Genomic DNA, 25,713 nt, shown 5'->3' on the forward strand with positions numbered 1-25,713 from the left:
GCCTTGTTACGTACAATTTCGCTGAATGTCAACAAAGCAAGACAATATCTTGAGAAAGTTCACTGCATTTAAAAACATATTGTAGGTCTAAAAACCCATGCATTGAGGTACAGCAAACCAGTGCATCCTATATTGAACAATGAAAAACAAAACCAATGTAAAACACAAACACAAAACTATACAACAGCTTTTATGACTAAAACTCTACCCTGTGTTAAACTAGGGTTCTTTTGTTTTGTGAAAAGGGATATAAAAACTGCATTTCAATTATAAATTATCTGATTCTTCACTCATTACAGAAAACAATGTTAGATTAAAAACCATATTTCTGCTGATACTGTAGTCAATAGTAAAGAACTTTGTGCAGGATCGTACTAAACTGTCAAAGTGTGTTCTTCAAACAAAACAAATGATGTAATCAGAATTATTAAGATGCCAAACTGCAGAATCACATCACACAATTTCCGAATGTAGGTTGCAAAGCTTCGGCAGGTATTTGCAGTGATGTGCAAAGATGCTTGAATGTGATAGTGTTTAAATAGACAATAGATCAGACATAGTAATTAGAGCTTGCTGTGTGCCTTTTCTCAGTGAATCTTATGAGGAAAGATGCATTTGAATGGATAAGGGTAAATTCATCAAATATGAAACAGGCTTTGTTAACTGTTATTTCTCTAAATGCACAACATTAAAACTGCCAATGGTTTACTTTAGAGAATTGCCCTTTGCCCGACTCCAGGTCTATTTAAGACCCTTATAAATATTTATCACATTATTTTTTTGAGGTATTTTTGCAATTTTACCATACTTTTTCCGTTGTTATACTGTGCTTTTAACATAGTTTACCCTGGTATCCCATACTTTTTACCTATGCTTTACCATGCTCCCACTATCCTTTATTGTACTTGGCTATGCCTTTACTGTGTTAAACATATATATATATATATATATATATATATATATATATATATATATATATATATATATATATATATATATATTTTCTGTCAATATTCTGTATTTCCAAAGATTCTGTTTAAAAACTGACTTAGATGATGATGATGTATATCCACTGTGGAAAAGCTGAGCCGATCAGTCCATTTCATTTTGTGACTAGCACGGTCCCAGTTTCCCACATCTAGCCACTTTCTCGCATGGTCAGAAAGGAGAGAAACAATATAGTATTGGGAATATAGTATTTATAATTGTACAGGGGACTTATCACTGTGACATAATGCAACATAATACCAAAAAAATGCTTTGTTTTCTTTAGTTGGTTATACAATGAATGATTTGATCTTTGAATGGCTGGATGAAAGTCCTGTGCAAGTAGCTGATGGTTTAACCCTGCCACAGTTTATCCTGAAAGATGAGAAGGAGCTTGGTTACTGCACAAAGCATTATAACACAGGTATGTTCTTAAGTTCTTCATAACTTTCGTCTCTTCCAACTAAAGCCTCTTGTGTAAAACAACCTTGTATTCATGTAAATGACTGTAATATAAATGTTAAACAGCCAGTGTGGTACATAGGTTAATATGATGTCAAGGGTTTTAAGAGTTTCAAATGTGTTCTTCTGTTATCCCTCTAAATTTGAGACATACATACCAAATGGCAGAATCCTCCAGGAACGGTTCTTGGAAATATTGTCTTTGTTCGAATGGAAGACTCTTTAACATTGTGAAAACATAAACAGCCCCCTCCCCACCCAACTCAAACAGACATGAAAATTTCAGGAGAAAATGGTGAATGATTGTTTTTCTTTCTTTTTGTTAGGAAAGTTCACTTGCATTGAAGTTAAGTTTCACCTTGAGCGGCAGATGGGATATTATTTAATCCAGATGTACATTCCAAGCTTGCTGATTGTCATTTTGTCTTGGGTATCCTTTTGGATTAACATGGATGCTGCCCCCGCTAGAGTTGCCCTGGGCATCACAACAGTGCTAACCATGACTACTCAAAGTTCAGGCTCCAGAGCTTCTCTTCCAAAGGTCAGTCAACTGTTGCAAATTGCACTATTTTCCTAGTTTTGTGATTTACCTGGGAATTACTTGCAGTGATGTATGCATAGTCCATAAGTTTGCACCAATCAGTGACCATGTTTTCAAATGGCTGTGTAGCAGGGAGAGATCTGTGCTGACTCTGCTGGCGTGTTCACGGGCTGTAGGAAGAGGGCGGCAGTCACCCAACAACCGCCTGTGAGTCATGGCAGTGACACGGGGAGGTGGGAAAGTGGGTGTGTGGACTTTTCCCCTCTCTGAATGGCTGAGAGGCGAGTCTTGGGAGATTGTTGGTCCTATAAAATAACACTCTGCTGTTTCCTCAGGTCTGCCCTTATAGACGCGCTGAGAGTGCGGAAACGCTGGTTGCGGACCGAGAACCAGCCGGGAGAGAAAAAGACACGAAAGTGTCACAGTGAGACAGTGAGAGCGGGGAACCCTTGAGCAGACCCCTTAAAAATATAACAGAGCAGGCTAGGTAGCCGGCAGAGTAGGACGGAGATCCAGGTCGCACAGGCAGCGGCGACCGGGATATTGCTGCAGAGTGCAGCACCTTTTATTTGTAGTTTTGTTATTGTGTTATTTTTTCCCTTGTTATTTTTGCCTTCTGTTTTCATTATTATTTCTTTGAGCACCTGCAAGGCGCCAGTATTGTGTACCATCGCTTGGTATGCCAGTGGTTCTGTTTACCATCGTCGGTAAATCAGACCACGGACCCACAGCGCCATCTGCGGGATAAACTGAAAAACAGCACCCCGAAAATAAAACTGGGCACCTGTGCGGTGTTGCCAAATCCACCTGTCTGTCTCCTGTGTCAGTGAATTACCCACCACCCTTCCACAGGCTGTTAGGACAGATATTCTATTTTGGACTTTAATGGCTCTTGTGAAATACAGAGTGTGGCTGGATGAATTCTGGGGTTGCCATGGCAAAAGGCTCCTTATAATGTGATGTCTCTGCACAGAGTTTTCATTAGAGTGGCTTCAGTATCAAACAGCATTGGCAGCAACATCCTTAGAGACCATGAATTTGACAGCCTGGGTCCACAGCCTTTTGTTCTCCTCTGCTTATTATATGTGATACACAGATGATATTATCTAGTGAGACTAGCTATCGATTAATTTAGAGTAAAATCATGATACATTTTTTATGCTATCAAAACCATGTTTAATGCTGCTTTAAAGGTTGTTTCAAAGTGTAAAGTTTGTTTTCAACTTAAAAGAAAAAAACAAACAAAAAAAACCCCATCATGATTACAGGTAAAATTTAGAAAGCTTGAAAAATCCAATTAACAAAACACATATGATTTGTTTGATTTAGCAACTGATCAGATTGACATTTTTACCAGAATTTGATGACATAATACACTCATTTTTTCTGTTATAATATTACTGATAAATACATAAATAAAGGTCCTATGAGTAGTTATTCTAACGTCAACTGTATCTGAAGATTGAAACTATACAAAGGCTGTGCTTTATGCTGGCATCTTATTTCTTTACTACAAATCGAAGTACCTTCAAGGGCTTCTCTCTTCAGAAGTATTGTATTATTTTACAGGTCTATGATTTTTTTCTGTTGTGCAGACAAATACTTTTCAATGCATTTCATCTTTGAAACCCTAGAGTACATTTTGTCTCTCAGAAGTGGTTTACCTTCCTTTGTTGGTACAATGTGATCTGTCTAAAGGGTGTGAACTCCGCAAAGTGGTTTCTAAAAGAACCTGTTTTCTAGCCAAGTCACATAAGCTTTTACTGTATATGAATGGCAGCACAGCACAAGCGAAGATAAAAAGCTGCTTGTGTTTTGATTTTACAACTCTCATGTCACGGCAAGTACATTAAAAGTTTTAAAACAAATTCAGGAAATTACCATAATTTAATCTTTTTTTTTTTTTTTCATTTGTATTTGAGTAACTGAATGCTAACCCCTATTAAAATTACAAATGTTGTATTCGTACTGGTAAGTGACATTCAAGTATTGCATCATATATATATACATACAATGTGCAGCAGCACCACAGAGTAGATGGAAGAAATAAAATGGTATTTTTCCGTTCTGGGAATAAAGTAGAGATTTGGACATTTAACAGCTGAGTTTTCTGCTTTTGTAACATGCATGACTGCTCATGAAGGTCAGAATGAGTTTCTCAGCTGTACTTTGATTCGAGTACTGGGTCAAGACCAATTGTTTTTCCATAGTGTAAGCAAAAGTTGACAAACACTGAATGAAAAAATATGATCTGTCATTACTGATAATGATCTAAAATTCATATTTGTATCAGTATCGCTGCAGTCCAAATATTAAAAAAAAAAAAAAAAATTCAAGGTTAATCTTGGGTCCTGTCACAAAGACGGCTGTAGTGGGTGACATCAGATCAGAAATGAATACACAGCACTGCGAGTAAAATAATGAATGAATGAGCTGCTGCCAAAATAAATAGACAAACAAAACCACAGAACAGTAAACAAACAGACAAACAAGTGGACGAACACTAAACAAGTACCATGCTGGCACTTCCAGCACGCTGTAGCAATTGTTATTTTAAATTAACTCTCCACTCTCCTCTCTCTCTCTCTCTCTCTCTCTCTCACCCATTCTCCACTTCCCGAACACACAACCCTCGAGTGAGTGAAAACATGCTGCTTTATGCAGCTGTACCGAGACTCGATTGCTAATCAATCATTCAATTGGAGTCTCGGTACAACTGCACGTGAATCAATCTAGTGAATTTCCCGTGCTCACATAGTCACCACATTCGTAAAGAAATAATTTAGAATACAACCGTAAAATGTGTTATTTTTAACTGGTGGTTGTAAAGATGGGCAGGCAGGCTGATGCAGACATGGATTGCAGGTACAAGCCAGTCAACATGTATTTTAGTAGTCAAATGCTTCAGGTTATACATCCAAGTTCTCAATTAACAACAATGCAATGTCTGCTATTTTAAACACAATTTTAAGATAGGTGTTGTAACCTGCTTTTCAAGCAATCCATTTTGTAAAGTGTTTTGCTATTTAGGATCATGTCACATAAAAAAAAAAAAAAAAAAAAAAAAAAACTATATAAAAACAGCTTACTCCAAATGGCTAACTGACAGGCAAAGATAGTACAATTTTGTAAAACATTCCAGAGGCAGCAATGGGTAAATTGGGTACATATTTTACATTCATACCACTCTCATGGTTAAGCCGAGATATATAATCAGCATTTATGATTCAACTGAGAAAGTTGTTTAGATGCTCTTTATCGAGCATGTATACTTATATACAAAACAAAACAAAAAAAAAAAAAAACATTATTGAGATGAAACTTAATACAATATAATAGTCAGTATTTGGCCATACACTATGGTGAGGGAGACCTGTTATGGCAAGCCAAATTATCATTTAGAGATATCTCAAAATGCATTTCAAGATATCTTAAATTGAATTTGAGATATCTCATTTAAAGCTCCATTTCGAGATCTCTATAATTGGAGCTTTAAATGAGATATTTCAGATGCATTTCAAAATATCTTAAATTCAATTCAAGATATCTTAAATTAACCCTGATTTCAAGATATCTCAAATTCAAAAGAACAGGAAGTCAATCTGAGATCCAGAATGTAATGAGATATCTCAAATTGAAGTTGAGATGTCTTGAAATCGAGTTAGTTTGAGATATCTGCAATTCAATTTGAGGTATCTTGAAATGCATTTCGAGATATCTCTAAATGATAATTTAGCTTGCCTTAGACCTGCTTCTTTTCATAGCTATACTAAGAACAGCAGAAGGGTAACTTTATTGGATCTTGGAGGAGTTTTTACAGAACTCACAAAATATATAATGTGTTATAACTGATATAATATTAAAGGTTCCTCCACTAATTAACAGCTGAGTAATGTTTTTGTATAGTACATTACAGAGTTTTCAATGATTGTACCAAATGTGTACATCTGCTATCTACAGCCTTAATCTGGCAAATACAACACAGTAGTACAATAATATTGTTATGGTTCTTAGTCTTTAAAATGGTACTATTAATGGAAATTCTACTTGTTTCTTTTGTTATCACTTCATGTATGTATTCTAATGAATAACCTTCAAATGATGCTAATCATAGCAATGTAAAATAGCAATACAGCATAACAGCATATTACATAGTGTGCCAATAGAGCAGAAATGCATTTATTTGTTTATTTTTCATCACAAACCCAGTGTACGGTATGGTCTAAATAATATAGAAAAATGCATCTTTGGCAAAGACCTTCTGCTGTTAACTTTCCTCTAGTTTTCTGTGACCCCTATTGTGTTGGCAGTGTTATATAAAAGTACATTATGTGCCTGTGGGGGAAAGGTTCCCACAGAACTGTGCTAGTTTAACAAATCTGTATTGTATCATGGTTACCGATGAGGAAACACTTGGGTGATAGCCATCACCAACACACAGAAATCTATTGAGTGAAATGCAAATTAAGCAGATACAAACAAACAAGTGAAGGTTACAGCAATAGTTGAGCAGATTCAGATGTTTATTTTTTTCTAAACTAAACAAATAGCTCTTTCTGAAGGATGCTGGCTGATACATACTGTGCTGTGTTTACTAATGTCAAGTTTTTTTTTTGTTTTTTTTTTGGTATTAGGGGCCCTGTTTTTTGTAGCAAGAGCAAAATCAATATTTCAAAAAGGAATAACTTTTTTTTTTTTTTACAAAGCAAAAATCCTACATATACAATTGTTTTATTCTTTAAAGATTATATGTTTTTGCCTTTGCTTTTTCACTTGCATCAAAATGCTGCCCTACATATTTAATGCCTCAGCCTTTCGTTTTGTTGTTTCATTCTCTGCCAATTCTTTTTTTTACAGACATCTATATATTATGTAAAAAAGATTGTGGGACAGGAGAAATCCTTTAATAGCACTGTGACAGGGTAGCATCACAGCCCAGGCTGGCTCCCGGCAGGAATTAGACCCACACGAATGCGCATGTTTATATAACAAAATAACACAAACCACAGGAACAAAATAAACACGGCACGAGGGCCAAAATAAAAGGTGTAAACAAAATAACTATTTGTAGGCTGGGCCTTAGCCTTCACTACCACATTGCTAAACAATACAAAAATCACAGCACAAACTACTCCAACAAACAAAGGATTTTGCTTCATTTTTATACACGTGGCCAGCTACCCAGTTAGCACTCAATTACCTAATTGGAGAATGGCCACACATGTGATTGCTGGCAGGAACAGATTTAACCCCACCCCTGCCAACCTTACATTCTCCCACACACCATTTACACTAGCAGGACCTCTGCCCTGCCACACACATTTTTGATTTGGTAAACAGGCGTAGCTGGTTAACACAGGTAGATCCACTGGTTGAGCAAACATTCACTCAAGCCTGACAGAGTAAGATGTGATCTGATGTGGGTTCTGCAACACCAGATGCCTTTTTGGCAGGAACCCACATCCTATATACAGTAAATTTCTTAATAGCTAAAAATAGCTAGAAAAGTTTATTACAGTGGATTTCCAATCAATTAATGTCTGCTTACTCACAAGTCAATGACTGCTGTATGAGACCTTTGCTCTCGTCCCACAATCCACCAGCCTCAATTCACAGGCACACGTACAGTCCATCTACACACACACAAGGTTACTTAATTGGCATATATCATTTCCCTACATGCATCATATGCATGTGACCATTACATATTGAAAAAATGTACATTGAGGTATACCCCTGTGTATTGAGTGAGCTTTTTTTAAAATGCAAAATGATCCCTAGAAAATGAAATGTGAACAGCAGACATGCAAAATAGAAGATTCTAAAAGATTCTATACTCATCTCACATGCCCCAGTGTTATTTATTCAAAAACAAATACAGTGAAATTTAAACTGTATACGTTTTATTAGAAACTTTTAGAAACATATGCTGTGCTGAATTTAATTGTTAAAATGTTTAGTGTTCATCTACAACAATAAAACAGTCAATAAAAGTATATGTAATATGGTAATATAGTATGGATCTGCATTCAATTTGCTGTGCACGTGCAGTTTCTATGAGCTCTCTTATTTCATTATCTCAGATACTAGGATCAGGTTTAGTAATTTCTTCATGAAAACACACATCATAGTAAATTACCAGAGTGCATTACAGTTTCACACTGTATATCTTACGCAATGTCAAGACCCTATATCTTCTACTTGACTGTTGGAGTAAAAAGCTGACTAAACCCACCTTTTTTATACCCTCACTATCACTGAAGAATGTTTATAAAGCAATGCTTTAATGGTTTACACTGCTGACTTATTTTTCAAAGTAGCAGAAGTTCCTTTTATCTTACTGAAAGGCTGCCATGACAACCTAGGAATGGGAATAACACAACTGTGCAAGTGTGTGATGTGTTTGCGTTAAGAGATACAGGCAGCAGATTTCAATAGGATGCATTGTTCTCCTTCTCGCTTGCTGCTTTTGCTTAGTTGCACTTCTTTTTTTATGATGCAGATCTCCATCAATTTAATCTTTGTGTTCAGAAAGAAGGCTCCTCATTGTGTTAAATTATGTGGATCCACATCCTCTGACGCACCAGAATGGTCTCTTTATAACTTTCTTCAACTGGACATTGCTTCCACCGCATACCATCATTAATCTGTTCTTACAGAACTAAAAACCCTCATGACAGGTGCAGAGTGCCATGAATCTTGAACTACCTTATAGAACGTAAGGTAGTCTAAGAGTAGTGCAAATCGTGGTCTGTAAAACAAGGTTTCAATCATAAATTGACAGGTAGACAATGAACATGATGAAGTGCTTCTGTGCATAACAGAGGTTTCAGATGCTCTTGACATCTTACTCAGTGGAAAACAAAGTCACCTAGCTCAGTGAAGAATTTGGCAGTGTTATAGCTTTTTGACATCCAAACGTTTGACCTCATTAACATGTAGAAACCACAACACAATATCTTTTAGTGTTTGCTTCTTAAGATAACAAAGCATTACAGTACAGAGAGTGGCTTAAATTAAGTATCAAGGAACCAGGTACCTAGTCAGGGTACCCACCATAAACTTCAATCACATGTTTCTTGTATTTAAGTGTGCTTATGTCTTTATTCTATTATTGCTAATTAGTTCTCAATAGGTACACAGGTTAAACTGGTTGCTGGTGAAGGAGTTAATCCAGCAGTGAGATAACAGTCACAGATGCCACTGCAGACACAAACACACTGTCAAAACATCAATATGAAATTTCTTGCCTCTTATGTTCCTGGCCCACTGGCCATACTTTGCATTTACATTGACTGATGCTGGTCTGTTAGCAGTTCCAGCATTTGGGCAACAGTCTTGCCAGTGCCAGTGCCTTTTATCGTTATAACATCATGACTCCAATGCTGATATACCCAGTATTATACGAAGTACAGAGATAGTTACAATTTTAATACAAACTGAAAACAAATGTGCTCTGCGTTATTTGATAATAAAAGACCTAGCAAGAGGTAATAAAAGGAATTAAAAAAAAAAAAAGAAAAACTTTTGTTGGCACTCCTGTAAGTAAATAAAAAGGTAAATATGTTTGTGGCTTTATTTTTTAACAAACAGGTTTGTGTAAAACTGTAAATGGAAAGATTTAGCATCTTTATATGATAATAGCACATCATCAGCCCCTGGAGGTTCAATTTGCATCATTAAACTAACACTTGATGAAATGCGCAAAGTGTTATAACAGTTCGTACTTCTAATAGTGCAAAGTGTATTTCCACATATTTCCAGTTAATAAAACAAAGCCATGCTTAAGAACAAGCAGCTCTCTCATCTCAGAAGTATAGTTCTGCCCAGCTGTTGTTGCTCATAATGTATACCAATGCTCTATAATTATGTGAAACAATTCACTTCTTCAAAGGTTCAGTAAACCTTTTGCAGAAGACCCAGACACAAGATTGAAGTGTTTCAAGAGCTTTTATGCAATTTTATTGTTACAGAAAGAAGACAAAACAAAACAAACTACAGCTAACTCCCATCTGCAGTGCTAACTAAACTTTTTAAAGAGACAACCGTAAACTATAAAACTGAATGGACAAGCCATTTACTTGTTGCAAAACGCACAGTTTTTACAAACACAAACACAGACACAGACACACTATCTCGCTGAATGTACTTGGTACCTGGCCAGCAAGGTTGGCTGTTGCGCAATGAGGAGACCCTGTCGGTTTCCCACCCACCACCTGTCTGGGGGGGGGGGGAGGTGGGGAGCAACTCGTTGAGTAAACAACTGAAGAATGTCTAAGTGTTCAATTAAATACCTAGATTGTTTAATACAAGTTTTGTAACTTCAAATAGTGATAATGACACTTTGGAGTAAATGGCTTTGTGAATGTCTCCCTGTCTATTTGAAAAGTCAAACTCCAGGCGGAGACCCCATGATGAATCAGTACCTAACAGATCTGTGTTTATTTTCCAGGTTTCCTATGTGAAGGCAATTGATATTTGGATGGCAGTGTGTCTTCTGTTTGTTTTTGCTGCATTGCTGGAATATGCAGGGGTTAACTTTGTCTCTAGGCAGCACAAAGAGTTTCTCCGTCTAAGAAAAAGGCAGAGAAGACAGAACAAGGTAAGCATATTGGCTTTTACTGTTTGAACTACATCAGGGGATTGTTTAGTGTATTTCCACAACATAGATATATTGGTAATGCTTTATATTGCGTGGCATAAATTAATATTAAATAGATATGCAATTGCATATTAAATTAATGTTAAATTAATATTTAATAGCTATCAATAGCTGGTTTCTTGCTAAATGTTGATTGAAAATGTAATTGCATATCATGTCCATTTATATTACGTTTTGTTACCCTTGAAAATATGTAATAATTTACCATTGTTTACATGTTTTATTGAAAATACACTTAATCTGACTTAAATGTCAATGGAAAGTAACAAGGAATAATTAAACGTAAATGTAATATCAATTGCATATTTATTAAATATTAATTTAACATTAATTTAACATGCAATTGCATATCTATTTAATATTAATTTGCCAAGCAATATAAAGAGTTACCATTATTTCCATTATGAGGTTGTTTTTTACAAACACGTAAAACATACTATATCAAAATGTAGCGAAATTAAATTGGCAGTTATTAGTAATGTACTACAAGTATTAGGGGTTCTGAACAAGAGTCACTGTCTGAACAATCACGTTTTTAATAAGTCTTAATAATGCAATAAAAAAGATTTAAACACATTAAAACTATTTAATCATAAATATTTCAGCTCTGGACAAGTAACTGTTGTCACGGCCAGTAGACAAGGTGCTTTTTTTAAATGCTGCTAGACTAATATCCTGTTGCAGGTCAATTTCTTCATTATTTTTGTTTTATCTTATTATTAAGAGCTGGAATACAAAAGCTGTTTTTTCCATCTTCGCTCCCAAAATAAGATTATCAAAATGAAAACCATCATTTGGGCCCACACATTTAAATTAGATTGCCCAGGTGGGGCAGAATATAAATGTTTGATTAAAAGAAACATGACTACTAAAACATGAAATCTCAGACAAAATCCACATAGCAAATAAGCTCGGACCTAATCTGTTTTATTGAGTATATATATATATATATAATTGGAGATGAAGTATCTGTGGCTTATTGAGATGGCAAGATGTACTCCGTGTGAAAGCTTCTGGGAGAAAACAAAACAAAAAAAACATATACGCATGTTGTTGTGGCTCAAGCTACTACAGCTCAGACTTTTGTACTTTATCCACATTAGTAAATAATACAGTAAGTACTGTATATGATAGTGTAGCGAGCTCGGTTCCTGTAGTCAGGCGCCTCACACAAGGCGAGGCAATCCACACACAGGGGGAGGGCGGGCACGAACCCAGGCCCTCTCGCACTGAAGCATAGCGCCAATACCGCTGTACAAGGAGCGTATATCAGGCTTATGTCTTTGTATGTGATTGCAAGGAGCGTATATCAGGCTTATGTCTTTGTATGTGATTACGTCACCTACCAGCCCTGCTGCACCACGAAAGCAAATACACAGTGCTAGAATAGGAAAATGGCACGTGATGGAATGGCTTTCAGGTTTTAATGTGAGGAGTGTATCTCTACAGAAAAATAACACTAACTTTCCTGATGGAAACTTTTGGAAGGACGCCGTGAATTTTTTATTTTTTTGTTGTTGTTGTTGTTGTTGTTTTTTTGGAGTAAAACTGAACATGATTTAAGGAAACTGCAGCTTTAAAATGCATTTTCTATTTGGTAACATTTGTAATTACACCGTGATGACACCGTTAGTGCATATGTGGTTACAAACTAATTACACTGTAAACACACAACTACGTGTGTAAAAACAGTGCAACTACACAAGATGTTAAGTCCCTAAAATGTTAATTTTGCAATTAAACAGGGGGTTGTACTGAGTCATTACAATGTTATTATATGAAATAAGACACACACAAAGTAATTTACTCCAAAAGAGTCAATAGCACCACTTGGTATTAAAGGAGATTGTGTATGTATTTGTATTAAAGAAGGAGGTTACAAAACCTGAAATAGACCATTCAACACAAATAATGCTTGTGTATTGTTAAGTTTGTCACATTAACAGGCATATTTATCCTTATAGAAACTAAGAGGTTTTGGGAGTAAAATGCTTCATGCATGTTAACTGTAATGCATAACTTTTACTGAGCTTTAAAAAGGCTCAGGTTTGTTTTTTGCTCATCCTTTTCCCTTGTTTCTAGGATGAAGATGCCATCCGGGAGAGCCGTTTTAACTTCAGTGGCTATGGAATGGGCCACTGCCTGCAAGTCAAGGATGGCACTGCAGTGAAAGCAGCACCTCCCAACCCCAAACCCCCACCCCCTAATGACTCGGATACAATTAAAAGGAAATTTGTCGACAGAGCTAAGAGGATCGACACAGTATCCAGGGCTGCCTTTCCCCTAGCCTTCTTAATTTTTAACATCTTTTACTGGATTACCTACAAAATAATCCGGAAGGAGGATATCCACAGGGAGTAGGCTGGCCTGCCAGCCTCCCTGGACTTGCTGATGCCTTGTATCTTGTATTAAAAAAAAGTTTCATATGACTAACTGATATCTGTTATGTCTTACTGCTGCTTGAGTGACATCGCCTTCAGTAAAACAGATTCCGCCTGGATTGGAAGTAAGAATAAAACATAAATTGGGAGAGTTCAATAACCCCCACCTGTTATTTTCCAGTGGGTTTGTAGAAATAATAATAAGAAAAAAAGACATTTCTTACAAACTACTAACATTTACTCCTACAAAGGTTCAATCCATTTTTTTAGAATAAAAGTAAACAAAAAAAGTAAAAGTAAAAATAAAAAAAAAATAATAAAAAATTATATTTTTGTTGTTTTGAATGCTGCAGAACAGTTGTGGTGACACAACAAAGTAAACCGTTTCTAGTGATTACAGTACAGTATAGTACAGTTGAGAATGGACCAAATTTTACAAGTTAATACAGCCTTTGCTAAATTTGTATGCCAAATCCACTGAGCTACATTCCATTTCCAGAAGTAGTTATATGGGATGGGGGAGGGCATCTTTTTCTGTGCAGAAAATCTTTCTTATGGTAACAAAAAATAAATGTATACTATTTTGGTGTTTTTTTTTTTTAATTTTATTTGGTGGAATTGTGAGGGAGGTTATATTGACAAATCTAAAACACCATATGCCAGATTGGTTTGTTATCAACCAGTGCACTTGCTTGTTATAATTTATTTTGCTTTGTTTTAACAGTACTTGTATATGTACCTCCAGGTGCCAAAAAGTACATTACCTGTTGTGCTTTCCTGCACCATAGTATTTACTAAAAAAAAATATATATATTGTTTTTTTTTTTTATGGTGTAGTTTAAAACGAACATTTAACACAAAACATTAATGGTGTATATCTTTTTTTTTTTATTGGTGTAGTTGCAGTTGGTAGGTTTTGTAGGTAGGTCTGGTGTCCAAAATGTTTACAAACCAATGGTTTTATATCTTCTTCAGTGGATATCATTTTAAAGAGCTCCTCTATCAATCTGAGATGTGAAAACTGTTTTGTGATTGCATATCTCATTATCCCCATTCAGTGCCAGCAATATGTGTTTAGAATGGTTGTATTGCATACAGTATTTTTATGGAGGATGTTCTTTACACAGTATTAAAAGACATATATGAGTTTGTCCACTGAAGGAACTAACAGTGTTATAATAATTATACTGCAAGTAATTATTTTGAACAATTCATCTTTGTTATAGTTCAATAAAGCTATGTGCGCTACCCAGTAATTTCATGTTTCAGTTTTCTTTTTCATTTACTGGAAGAAGGACATATTTACTAAGCAATGACTGACTTAATTCTAATAAACATAAATCTTTTAGAAACTAAATGTGGTACTGCACATCAATGTCAATATTATTTCTGAGGTTTACAAAACCATTAAATTGTTCCTTTTCTTTTAAAGACATGATAATCAGAGTTTTATTAGCTGTATCAATATTGCTACTGGTATGGTAAAAATAACAAAGAATAATGTCATTACAGGTAAAATAGAAATTTATTTTAAAGCATTAGTTAACAATCCATTGGGCGAAACCGGGATGATTTTTTGGAGCATTTGAAAAAAAGTACAAAATACTATAATAATCAACTTTAGAAGTTTTTTTTAAACCCTTACCAGTTCTACAGTAGATTGACAAAATCAAGAAGTCTCCTAATTATACTGATCAATAGCCTTACATTGTAGTATTTAAAATGTTACGTGGCAGTGGCTCCTACAGTCTTGGTTTCAATGAACATTTTATCCAATCCAACTCACCTTCCAATTAAGTTTTGCAGACTGTATACAGGTAGCTCCATGCAGCAAGTCTTTTTTGCAGGGAGGAAAGCTGAACCAGTTCAACTACTTCTGTGATCCTGTCAGACACAAACCTGAGAGCATGTTGGAGGGAAAGTTGTTGTTTGGCTGCTGCAGGCTGGGGACGACAAGATGTGAATCAGCCACACAAGCAGAAAAGCCAAAATAAATAGCTGTCATGATTAAGATGACAGAATTTGCTTCCTTCCATGTGTGATCATGGTGTGTTGTTGACTTTTTGGAGTGACCCTTTAACACTCTGTGTAAGTAGTTTCTGTCTCCCCGGGAAAAAAAAAAAATTGAGAATGTGAACTTGTGTTGCTCCCTTATGGTTAAGATTCCTTTCTGAAGTTTATGATTTGTATGTATTAAGTTGAAAAACTCTATGTGAAATATTTAGTTACTGTAGCACAACCAACTTGATGCCCATTTTATAGTTTAGCATTTTTACTAAAAAATAAGTTAAAATATACTGAAGTATAAAGTACAAGCAAAGAATCAAAGATCGTCAACAGAACAGAAGGGGTACCTATTGCTTGAGCTAATTATTAAAAACCTTGGTTAGCACTCTATTTTCATTGTAAATGTGGCCAATCATAGCAAACAGAATAAAATACAAATGGAAATGCATGATATTTGAAGATACTTTATTTAATAAGGTAATCCTAATGTGAGGTAAAGACTTAAATAAAGCTAATTGGGAAAACCAATATTGCTCACAATTTGAAGGAACAATTTTATTATAACATACCCCTAAAAATAATTGAAAAGAAACCTCTGAAGCAGTAAAAAAAAAAAAAAAAAAAAAAAAAAGTATTTGTACATTGTTCTTCAAAACAGAAACTACTGCCAAACAGGATTTCTATTTTCTGTTCATGTAGCAGAAGTTGTTCCTATGCTTTCTCTGTGCTGACTGGCAATGACACCAGAAGCTTTGCAGTCTAACTTCTCCTGACAGCTGGAGTAAGCTTGGGGATGCTAATGTAAGCGCAGAGGGATCTGTTCAAAATCAGCTCTATCTTTTCCAAAAATACATGAAGAATAAGAGATGAGTCATAACCCACACAAGATATCCCATGTTTTTTCTTCCCCCTAGGTAATGCTATCAAAAGAATTTTGGACTTGTCTGACAAACTATACTCAAAAAAGTTATTCAGGTCATTTAATTATTTACCTCCTGGATAAGTGTTGCTGCTGATGTAAAGCACTATTATATGCAACTAGAGAAAAATAAATATAACAGAATATTTAGAGGTATTGTACCTTTTCCTTTGTTAGAATAGGAGAAGGCTCTGAAGCATGACAACCAGTCCAGCCCAAAACACCTCACCCTTAGCACTTTTATTACTAGTAAACTGAGACAGCACCTAGTTCCCTGCACTTCTCATCGGCTGCATGGTGTGGGATCCAGACTAGAGCCAATAGTCTGTCCCACACAGGTTATTGTTTTGTCCACTCATAAAGGCTGTGGGACCCCTCGGAATGATTGCAAACATCATACAAAGGTAAAGACACAATAAAATGACTTACTCTTTAAGCTTTTGTATAGCTCAGGATGGAAAACAGATACTAAAAAACTGTCATTTTTCTAAATGGTATTTTTTGTTAAACTAAGATAATTTGAAGCTACTTACTCTTTAAAAGTTTCAGTTATGTCCTCCTTCTACAGGTATACTAGCATGTTTATTGATATTGTGGTATACTAAATACATTGTTATCATCAAGTGTTTCAGTTCTACTGTATACTGTACCACAGTAATAAATATTTGTGGTGCTATCAAATAATTGTTCAGTGAACGTAATGTTTTTTTAACTTATTAATGCATTTTTCACATATTATTTCTTATTGTGAATGGGAAAACGTGTATAAGTGGAGGCAGCTTCAGCCGTGAAAGGTTTTACCCAGAGTAAAAATAGATCTCACAAAAAAGGACTAGCTTCACAATCTATATTGTCAAGATACATAATTTAAAATAGAAGTGTTGTGAGTGTGATTGTCCTGGGAAATAATCAGCGATATGATATACATGGCCTGGGACTCAGGTACTCTTACAAAGTAATATAAGTTCTGATCTTGGACTCTTGGGGCCAAGTGCAGCTTGGATCTTAATCTCCATTTCAGAGTGTTTGCTCACTGTATTGCCAAGAGAACTCCCATAATTAACATAGATATTACAAGTTGTGATTTTATATAATGCAGTTGCATCTTGAAACTCTTTTACTAAGACATGAAGATAACTTGTTACTTAAAGTGGATTGGATCAATTGATATTAACAAGTGGGTTAGTCTCCGACATGGTTGCAAAACAGACAGCACAAATGAGGAAAATAAGATTTGCAACTTGTATTGAATTTTCTTTGCCTGCATCCCAAATGCATAAAGGCAGTGATTTATTTATTTATTTATTTATTTATTTATTTACCAGTAAAGGCTCCTACTCTGCAAAATCAGGACCAAAGCAATCATTAAAAGTAATCATTAAAAAAAATTTAGGTTCATGAATAACTTGTGAGGGTGGGACTGTTAATTAAAATGAAAGTGATGAAAGAACACTTGTTTGCCTGGATGTTTATAGCAAGACCATAGTTAAATTAAGCAAACTACATTCAAAGGGATCCCTGTAGTCTCCTGGGTATCTAATTAAAGTCGTCATACTCTGTGTGAGAGCGTGCTTGTGGCACGTAGTTAATGAAATATCTGAAACAGAAGAGCAATGAGTACAGTGCTCTGAGGAATACCAACTGTAATTACTATATTGCATTAGTTATTGCTATAGATTTCAGCATGACAAATCCAATCAGAAGATAACATTGAAACAATGTGAAGAACATAAACAAATTAGTTTGAATAACTTGCAAAACCCAAAACTGAACAGAAGCTGTTACTCATCTTCTTAACTACCTGAATTTCTGAAGGGACCATCCATGAATACATCTTTTAACAGAAGCCCATCTGTGCTAAAGTGAAAGTACCTTCAAACATCATCTATATATATATATATATATATATATATATATATATATATAGAGATAGAGAGAGAGAGAGAGAGAGAGAGAGAGAGAGAGAGAGAGAGAGAGAGAGAGAGAGAGAGAGAGAGAACCAGTCAAAAGTTTGAGTATATATATATATATATATATATATATATATATATATATATATATATATATATATATACTATAAAAACACCAAACAAAAATAAAAACCCAATGTGATTAAATTAGGGTATACATGTAGACTTAAATTGCAAATAACATAGTACTTTATTCACATATTATTATATAAAGGATCATATCTACAAAGAGTTTACTCCAGTGTTTAATGCAACTAATAAGATCTATTAGAGTGTAAATGCTCTGAAAAACATCACAGGATATCTGGACAAAACCAACACCTGACTTGACCGAACGACATGTGCTACAGGAGGAAATTGTTAATGTGTCTGGTTAGGACAAAATTTGCAGTAAATGTCTGTAACTGTACAGAAAACTGGCAACTGGCTTCATACAACTGTTTAAAATGTCATTGACATTCCAACCCATCTTAAACAAACAACCTTAGACCTCGAGGACTCCAATTTTATTTTTAAAAAATAGAGTGAGCGGCATTCATTTCCAATGCGTGATCTTTCCAAGATTACCTCTATTTTCATTTAAGTGGCTACTTAAGTATCAAGTTTAGCAAGGACATATGTCTTAAAATCCTGCACAATTACATTAGCTCCTTGACAATATTTTAGCCAGTACAGATATGAAGTACATTATTATTATGCAATGCTAAAAGATTTGCTAATATTACTACATGTAATGGGTCCCCATACATTATCAAATGTACCTGTACCCCAAATAATTCCAGTAAATATTATATATTGCCATACTTTGTGGGTAATAGATTTTCCGACATGAAAATTCATTATGGTAAAGGTGAATTAGATTTTTGTATGTTTTTTTGTTTGTTTGTTTGTTTGCGTACATAAATACTAAAATGAAAATGAAAGCTAGAGACACTGGCACAAAATATGTAGAAACTTTACATATTAAACTACACTACACAACTACACCAGATCTCCCAGTGAAAGCACTGTAATAATGCTCCGCTGCCAGACTTAAGGAATATGCAACAGTAAAGAAAAACTGAGTAAACATTAATTTTTTTTTTTTGTAAGAATTTCCTTTGGCAGCCATATCCTGTTAATTACAAGTTTACTCTCTCTGAGCAGACTTCTCTCTCGTTTCAAATTCAATCTGGAATACAGAGCAAACAGCTGCTTCTGTCTAGAATGCAGCAGCAGCACATGCTTAAGGCAGTCACAAATGCAAATAATACAAAATATGCCCCTAAACCCTGGTAGCAAGCAAAGTAAAAACTTAACTTGTTGCACTACATTTTGTTATATGGCGGTCTTCACTATATTTCTGCCTTTAAGTTCAGGGAATCACAATGATCCACTTATGATGTCAAATGCTCAAATCATACAACCAGAGTTAAAAGTCAAATTGACAAACATTTTACCTAATGTTCTACATCACCGTTCAGACACGCAGAAAACCTTTAATTCTGAAAGGATGACATCCACTTAGTAGTAGAAAATAAGAATTTATTGGTTGTGAAGAAATCCCTGATGGCACATGAACAATTGTCAAACAGTTATGCCTGACATGAACATGATAACCGACAGATATATAATACATTCATATTACAATTTTGCCCATGGCCTTATCCACTGGAGCTAGATAGCCGCCCCTATGCTGGCCAAGTTAAGATGAATGCCATACAGAGATTAAGAATGACTCGGCCAGCGGGTAAGAAAAGTGGAACTTGGGGCCACCGTCCCCTTAGACAAGGCTCGCTGATGGGTGGAGGCAGGGAGGAGGAGGACCAAACAAAGAAACGACAGGGGAAAAAGAGACCTATTTAACTAGTCGAACTGGTGACATATGAGATTGATGGGTGGAGTTTCCTTTCGGAAAGACAAAAAGTTTGGTGCTTCCTCTCAAGGCAGGGGTCCAACTGCACTTTGAGCAAAAGTTTGTTTACAATAATGGGCAGAACAAAACCAAACTAAGCTAAGATACAGAGCTATGAAAGACCATCATTAAATGTTAATTAGCTAATTTAGGATTAGTTCCAGCTTTGTATTTACTATTAATGTGTTGCTTTCATTAGTAATACAAGTGCAGCAGATATTTCATTTTCTGCAAAACAACATCACATTAGAAACCCTTCACATTACATTTTAACATGCTTCTGTCATCGTTTAAACTCCATTCTTACAGATTCATATTACATTCACTAATAATTATTCAAGGTCAATGCAGTTTTAAATTTACTGCTATTTCATACAGAAATCTTTTTATTTAATGGACTTATTTTTATGAAAGCAATAAAATACCCTTCTTTGTGAGAACATTTCCAAACAATCATTTTGCAGCATTTACAGTAAGTGATTCACCAGAGCATTACAGTACCAAAACCATACTGTTAATGGTGTTATTATTGGACAACATCAGTTAGAATCATTTAATTTTAGTTCAGTTAATTTTGGTAAAGGTACAGTGATTCTGATTTAGGATCCTTTAAAGATAAGAACACTGACACTTGCTATACTGACTTTAGAAAATGAGTGTCAATAAGGCCTGGCTTGAAAAATCTTATTTCAAAATTGAATGTCACACACACACACTGTTGCACATAAAAAATGCAAAACTCAGGTCTAATGGATTCAATCAAATATTTTAAACATAGATATCAAACAAAATCACAGAAAATGTGAACTAAAATGCAGATCAAAGAATCATAATACGTTTTCAGTATTTTTTTCAGTCAAAATTTAAACATTATAAAGTTAGTATCGGGTATGACCTCCCTGAGCATTAACACAATACTGGCAGTGTTGACCCATAGACCTGATTAGCCTCTGGATAGACTGCTGTGGGATGTTCCGCCACTCTTCGGGGCAGCTCCAGATAGCTGACGAAGGTTGGCTGGTCGCAGTTGTCTCCTGTGGATGGCACTGGCAATTTGGTCCCACAGATGTTCTATTGGACTCTGGCCACGGCAAGACCTCAACATTGTTTTCCTGAAGTTGTGCAATTGTAATCCTAGCACTGTGTGGTCTTGCACTGTCCTGCTGCAAAATCGACATTTCCGGATTGGCTTGCAAGAACAAAAAAACTGTTACCTCAAGGACTTCTGCAATGTATCGCTGAGCAGTAAGGTTGCCCTCAATCTGCACCAAAGGTGTTCTTGTATTAAGATTCCTCCCCACATCATCACACTTCCAACCACAATGACTCCCGTCAGGTCGGTCAAGGGCAAAACGGCATTCACCTGTCAATAAAACACTCCTCCACTCTCTCTGCCGCCACTTCAGTTTTTCTCAGGCCCACAGAAGACCGGCGATTTCGTCTCTCAGTTGTCAACATGTTACCCCTGATCTGCCTCCGAGCATACACATTATTTTCATGCAAACCGTGAAACACAGTTGTTCTGTTGATGCGCAGGTTATTTCTTCCTAGAATGTCTTGTGCTGTAGCCACTACAATCTGAAAATGATTACGCAGCTGGATCAGTCGGATGTGACGGTCCTGGGCCGGTGTGGTGACCCTCCGCCTTCCAACATGTGGCCTGTCCCTCACAGAGCCGGTTTCCTGGTTTCTCTGGACTAGTCTGCTGATTGTTGAAGCAGAAGTTTAGCATTAAACAAAATACTTCTGCAGAGCAGTTAATTTAATTGCTTCATAACATACTGCTTTATTGTAGACTCAAAGAATAAATAATGGATCATTTAATTAAACTGAAATCAAAATCCTCATGCCTTTAAGCAAGGACCCTTTGGCCTCCTCAAAAGCAAAGGGAAGTTCCTAAAACTTAAATCAGATGAGAAAGGAGTACAAGTAGCAGATGGAAGACACATAGTGGCTGGCAAGGTGTCACTTTCACAGCAGATACTGACAGAAAGGAAAAAGGAAAAAGCAATGTTCTTTCTCAACAAAATGCATTTTTTAGTGCACGCCTGCAATCTGCTAGGACAAAGCCTTTTAACAACCAATACAGTGGGTACCCAGTACAAGAGCTTCCGAACACACTGTGAGGGCTCCCACAGGGTCACACATTGCACAACCACAACAAGGCCATTCTAAGGACTACATTTCGGAGGACACAGCAGGCTTCATAAATGATTCAGAAGATAGATCAAAAGACAACTTTGTATTAGGCAGCTCTGCAAGTGTAAAGCATGAAGTGCCCCAATGTGTTGAAATACAATTTACAGTGCATACTGTGATTGTCTGTCAAGAGTTCAAGATGTATTATTGGCCAGTGCTACAGTACTGAACTCAAAAAGACATTAAGAAACAAAGAGTTAGGAAGATCGATAAAATATATTCTTAACTACTTATTAAGTAGTTTAGAACGTATGTTAGTACTGTTTATTCTCTCCTCTGGCACTTTCTGCAAGTGTTGAAGAAGCTGGATTTCCAGTTACCTCTGAGCTAAGCCCAGCTTCCACAGTTCCTGCAGATGTAGGCCGCACTGTTGGGTGCTTTGTGTTGAGTTGACGGTGTAGGTTTGTAGCTGACCCACCTCTGTATGATAGCTCATGACAACATATATCACATTTAGCTTTGCTGGATGGGACTGGAGTGAAATGACACCAAATTGAACTTTGTTTGAGGCTTGAAATGGTCTCACTCATTTTTGTTACAGGCTTTAGTAAGCCACATAAACTATCTCGTAAACATACAATTAACCAAATCTAATAGTTACCAACTCTCAGCACACACAACTTTCCAAACCAATAAAATCTTTGGAACTAGTCATGTGATAATCCTCACCTATTGAAACACAGGGATAAAAGCAGCATAAACTGTATATAAAGTTTAAAATAATATATGTAATGTTGTCACACAGTATAATTATTTCCAGAGATAATTTGATGAAAATTAATATTTAACACCTGAAGCTGCATTAATACAATTTTTTTAGGAACAACTATGCAATCACCTGTTGTATCGTTCCTAGCCACAGCTATGGCAGTAAATTGCCGTCAAATTATTAATCGTAGTTACAAACTGCCATTGGTAATAATAATAATAATAATAATAATAATAATAATACACCCACCACTTGTTATATCGCCTCTCGCTATACTGCGATTCGGATACATCGCGGTCCTCAGTTGGCTACCATTTTTACTGTCTAATATACATAGCCACTTAGAATTACTGTTTGTTTTATTTCGTACTGCCCATCACAAACAAAAATATAGAAAATAATCAAAAACAAAGCAGTTAACTTCCGCTGTACGAATTAAAACGGTGTGCTGCTTTTTATACGGAAATTTAGAAGAAGCAGGTTGCGTAGAGAATTTATGCTGGACCCTGACGCACCCGATAAAATGAGGGAGCGGTTGTACAGTATTTGTTAGCCTATTTATTTTTCTGTCAGTCTCTCACGATATCGCGGCTCTCGATATATACCGGATTTATTTTGGACCCCAACACCCGCGATATCAAGTGGGTGGTGTATAGCCCTCAAATGTGAAATATGTAATCGGACTGCATATTGTAATGTATACAAAACATACATCACTCAAAAAAGGTGAAATATGTGTACGTCACATTTTTTAAAAATTATTATTTAGTTATTGAACCCTTTATTAAAAGCGATATACAATCAATTTATGCAAGAGAGTCAACGGTTACAAATATGAATGTTTTTTGTGTTCAATACTATAGGGTATGCAATGTATAGAATGTAAATTTAAGTAGCGATTTATTTCATTGTCAGACTAGATTACAATAAACAAACAAAAAAACAAAAACAAAAACAACAAAAAAAATAAAACTGTAGTTATGGTACACAAGCAGTAAGCAATAAAACTGGACTAAAGAAAACTAAATTAGATCCAGGTTCTTAGGATTTAATGGACAGCGTAAAAGCCCCACTCTGCCAGTGATAGGCTCGCTACGGTTTGTAGTATGTATCTGACGCCATTTTGGCTCACAGTGTCTGCATAATGCTCTAAATTAGAGAGAACGTAGATTCATCATGACAGTTAAGATAGCCTAGTTTCCTCCTTACAGCGAATCGGAAGGACTGAATCATTTCATGTGTTTGATAGGCAATTTGTTCATTGGGTGAATCAAAAGAACCGGTTTCTCACTATTCACCGTAATGATTCTGTCAAAAAGCAGGAATCGTTCATGAACTGCACATCGTTACTGACCGGGTCGCTAGAATATATTGAACTTCCATCATGAAGATATATTATTTAAACGTTTTCAAGTAGTCGAGTAATAAATTAGTGCTTGAGTAATTATAATTATTTTGAGTGCTCGAGTACTCTAACCTACCCCTAATTTAACGACCATTTACACAGTTAATATACTGCAGAAGATGCATTAAGCACACCATCTTTTAATTAATCAGTAATTGACTAGGCATTAACAAGGAACTAGTGATTAATGTAATTAAGCTACAAATCCATGGGGTGAGTGAAATTCATTGTTGTGCAACACTAATGTATCAAACCAGCTCAAAGCCTTTTAACCAATAATAGTTAACCCTCACATGAGGAAACCCAGAAAACCAGAGAAGATACATGAAGGAATTAATGACCCATAAAGCTCCAGTGAATCTAAAAGCATAAATAGAACCAACAACATTGAAACCTCCAGGGTTATAAGATTTTTAATGTGTACACTTTCTATTTATGGTGTAGGTTTCATGGAGTTTAGTCTCCTTATGTACCAATTATAAAAATGTTATGGGGGCTAGACAAACTGTTGTTTGTATGTTGTTTCTTAATACATACAGCTGCACTGTACTTGAGGCAATCATCATTACTACATGTTTAAAAGACTGGAAATGCCCTAAATGGTAATGCGATTAACTAATGATTGAAATGTTAGCCAATTTCGACTGTTTCACTATAAGGAGTAGGACACATGTTAAGTGCTGTACTTTATTTTTAATTCTGCATTTTTCAAAAAACCATCAGATAAGCAAAACTGCCAATTTTTTTAATCTGATGTACAACAAGTCTACTGTATATGACTACTGCAGTGGAAAAATGTCCAGTGGATACTTTTCTTTAGAATGCACAATTCTGCCAGGGACTTGAAAGAGCATGCATGTATGTATGTATGTATAATTTTTCTCTTTTCTTTAAAGTATTTCCTATTTTCTTGGAGTCAAACATATTTAGACTTTTCTGTAAATAAATATCTTGGTCTGATTTTGATAGCAGGTCTATCTATCACTATCATTTTCACGGAGCCGGGACACTGTGCAGTGTGCCTTTGCGACATACATTTATTTGATAGAAACTCTTGTTAAATCGCAGGAGAACAGGATTTGGAATCCCAATGCAATACAATGCAGCAGTGGGTTAAACAATAAGTAGTCTAGGTTCACGCCAACCCTTTGACACTGCATCTGCCCCAACAGCTATTCATTAAGATCCCCCAGTGTATGGTTGTGAGAGTGTATCTGGAATGACCACTTTCTTGACACTGCTGTCAGGGCAAATACATCTTCAGAAGAGTCTTCTATTTAAAAGTAAATAAATAAATTAATGAATCATAAAACAAAATAGTCTGGAGCTCAAAATATACAAATGTAGGGTTTTATGTCAACTTTGGCCCAAAGCCTTCGGCATCTAATGTGGCTGAAAATGAGACTTCAAATTAGTTCTGTAATAGCCAAATGTTATTGACATACTATAGTAAATGCTTCATCATCAAAACAGTTCCAAGAAAAACAGCCGTTTTCAATTGCATTACAATGTTCCTAACATAATCTGAATTTGAAAGCGTTCAAAAATTGTGTTGATCTTTTTTTTTTTGGATTAAA

At 35.7% G+C, this 25,713-nt stretch overlaps 1 protein-coding gene across 2 annotated transcripts in view; it reads left to right on the forward strand.

Annotated features, from left to right (window-relative positions):
* The window catches only part of LOC121328041 (glycine receptor subunit alpha-2-like), a 33,991-nt gene extending 19,702 nt beyond the window's left edge, over positions 1-14,289 (forward strand). For both annotated transcript variants that reach the window (XM_041272496.1, XM_041272495.1), the window contains exons 6-9: positions 1,274-1,411; positions 1,776-1,990; positions 10,443-10,592; positions 12,735-14,289. In XM_041272496.1, coding sequence (XP_041128430.1) covers positions 1,274-1,411; positions 1,776-1,990; positions 10,443-10,592; positions 12,735-13,013 — 782 coding nt within the window. In that variant the 3' untranslated portion in view covers positions 13,014-14,289. The remainder of the gene's footprint in view (positions 1-1,273; positions 1,412-1,775; positions 1,991-10,442; positions 10,593-12,734) is intronic.
* The last annotated feature ends 11,424 nt before the right edge of the window (positions 14,290-25,713 follow it).

The sequence above is a fragment of the Polyodon spathula genome, chromosome 15, assembly GCF_017654505.1.
Source record: "Polyodon spathula isolate WHYD16114869_AA chromosome 15, ASM1765450v1, whole genome shotgun sequence".
In the NCBI taxonomy this organism is placed as follows: Eukaryota; Metazoa; Chordata; class Actinopteri; order Acipenseriformes; family Polyodontidae; genus Polyodon; species Polyodon spathula.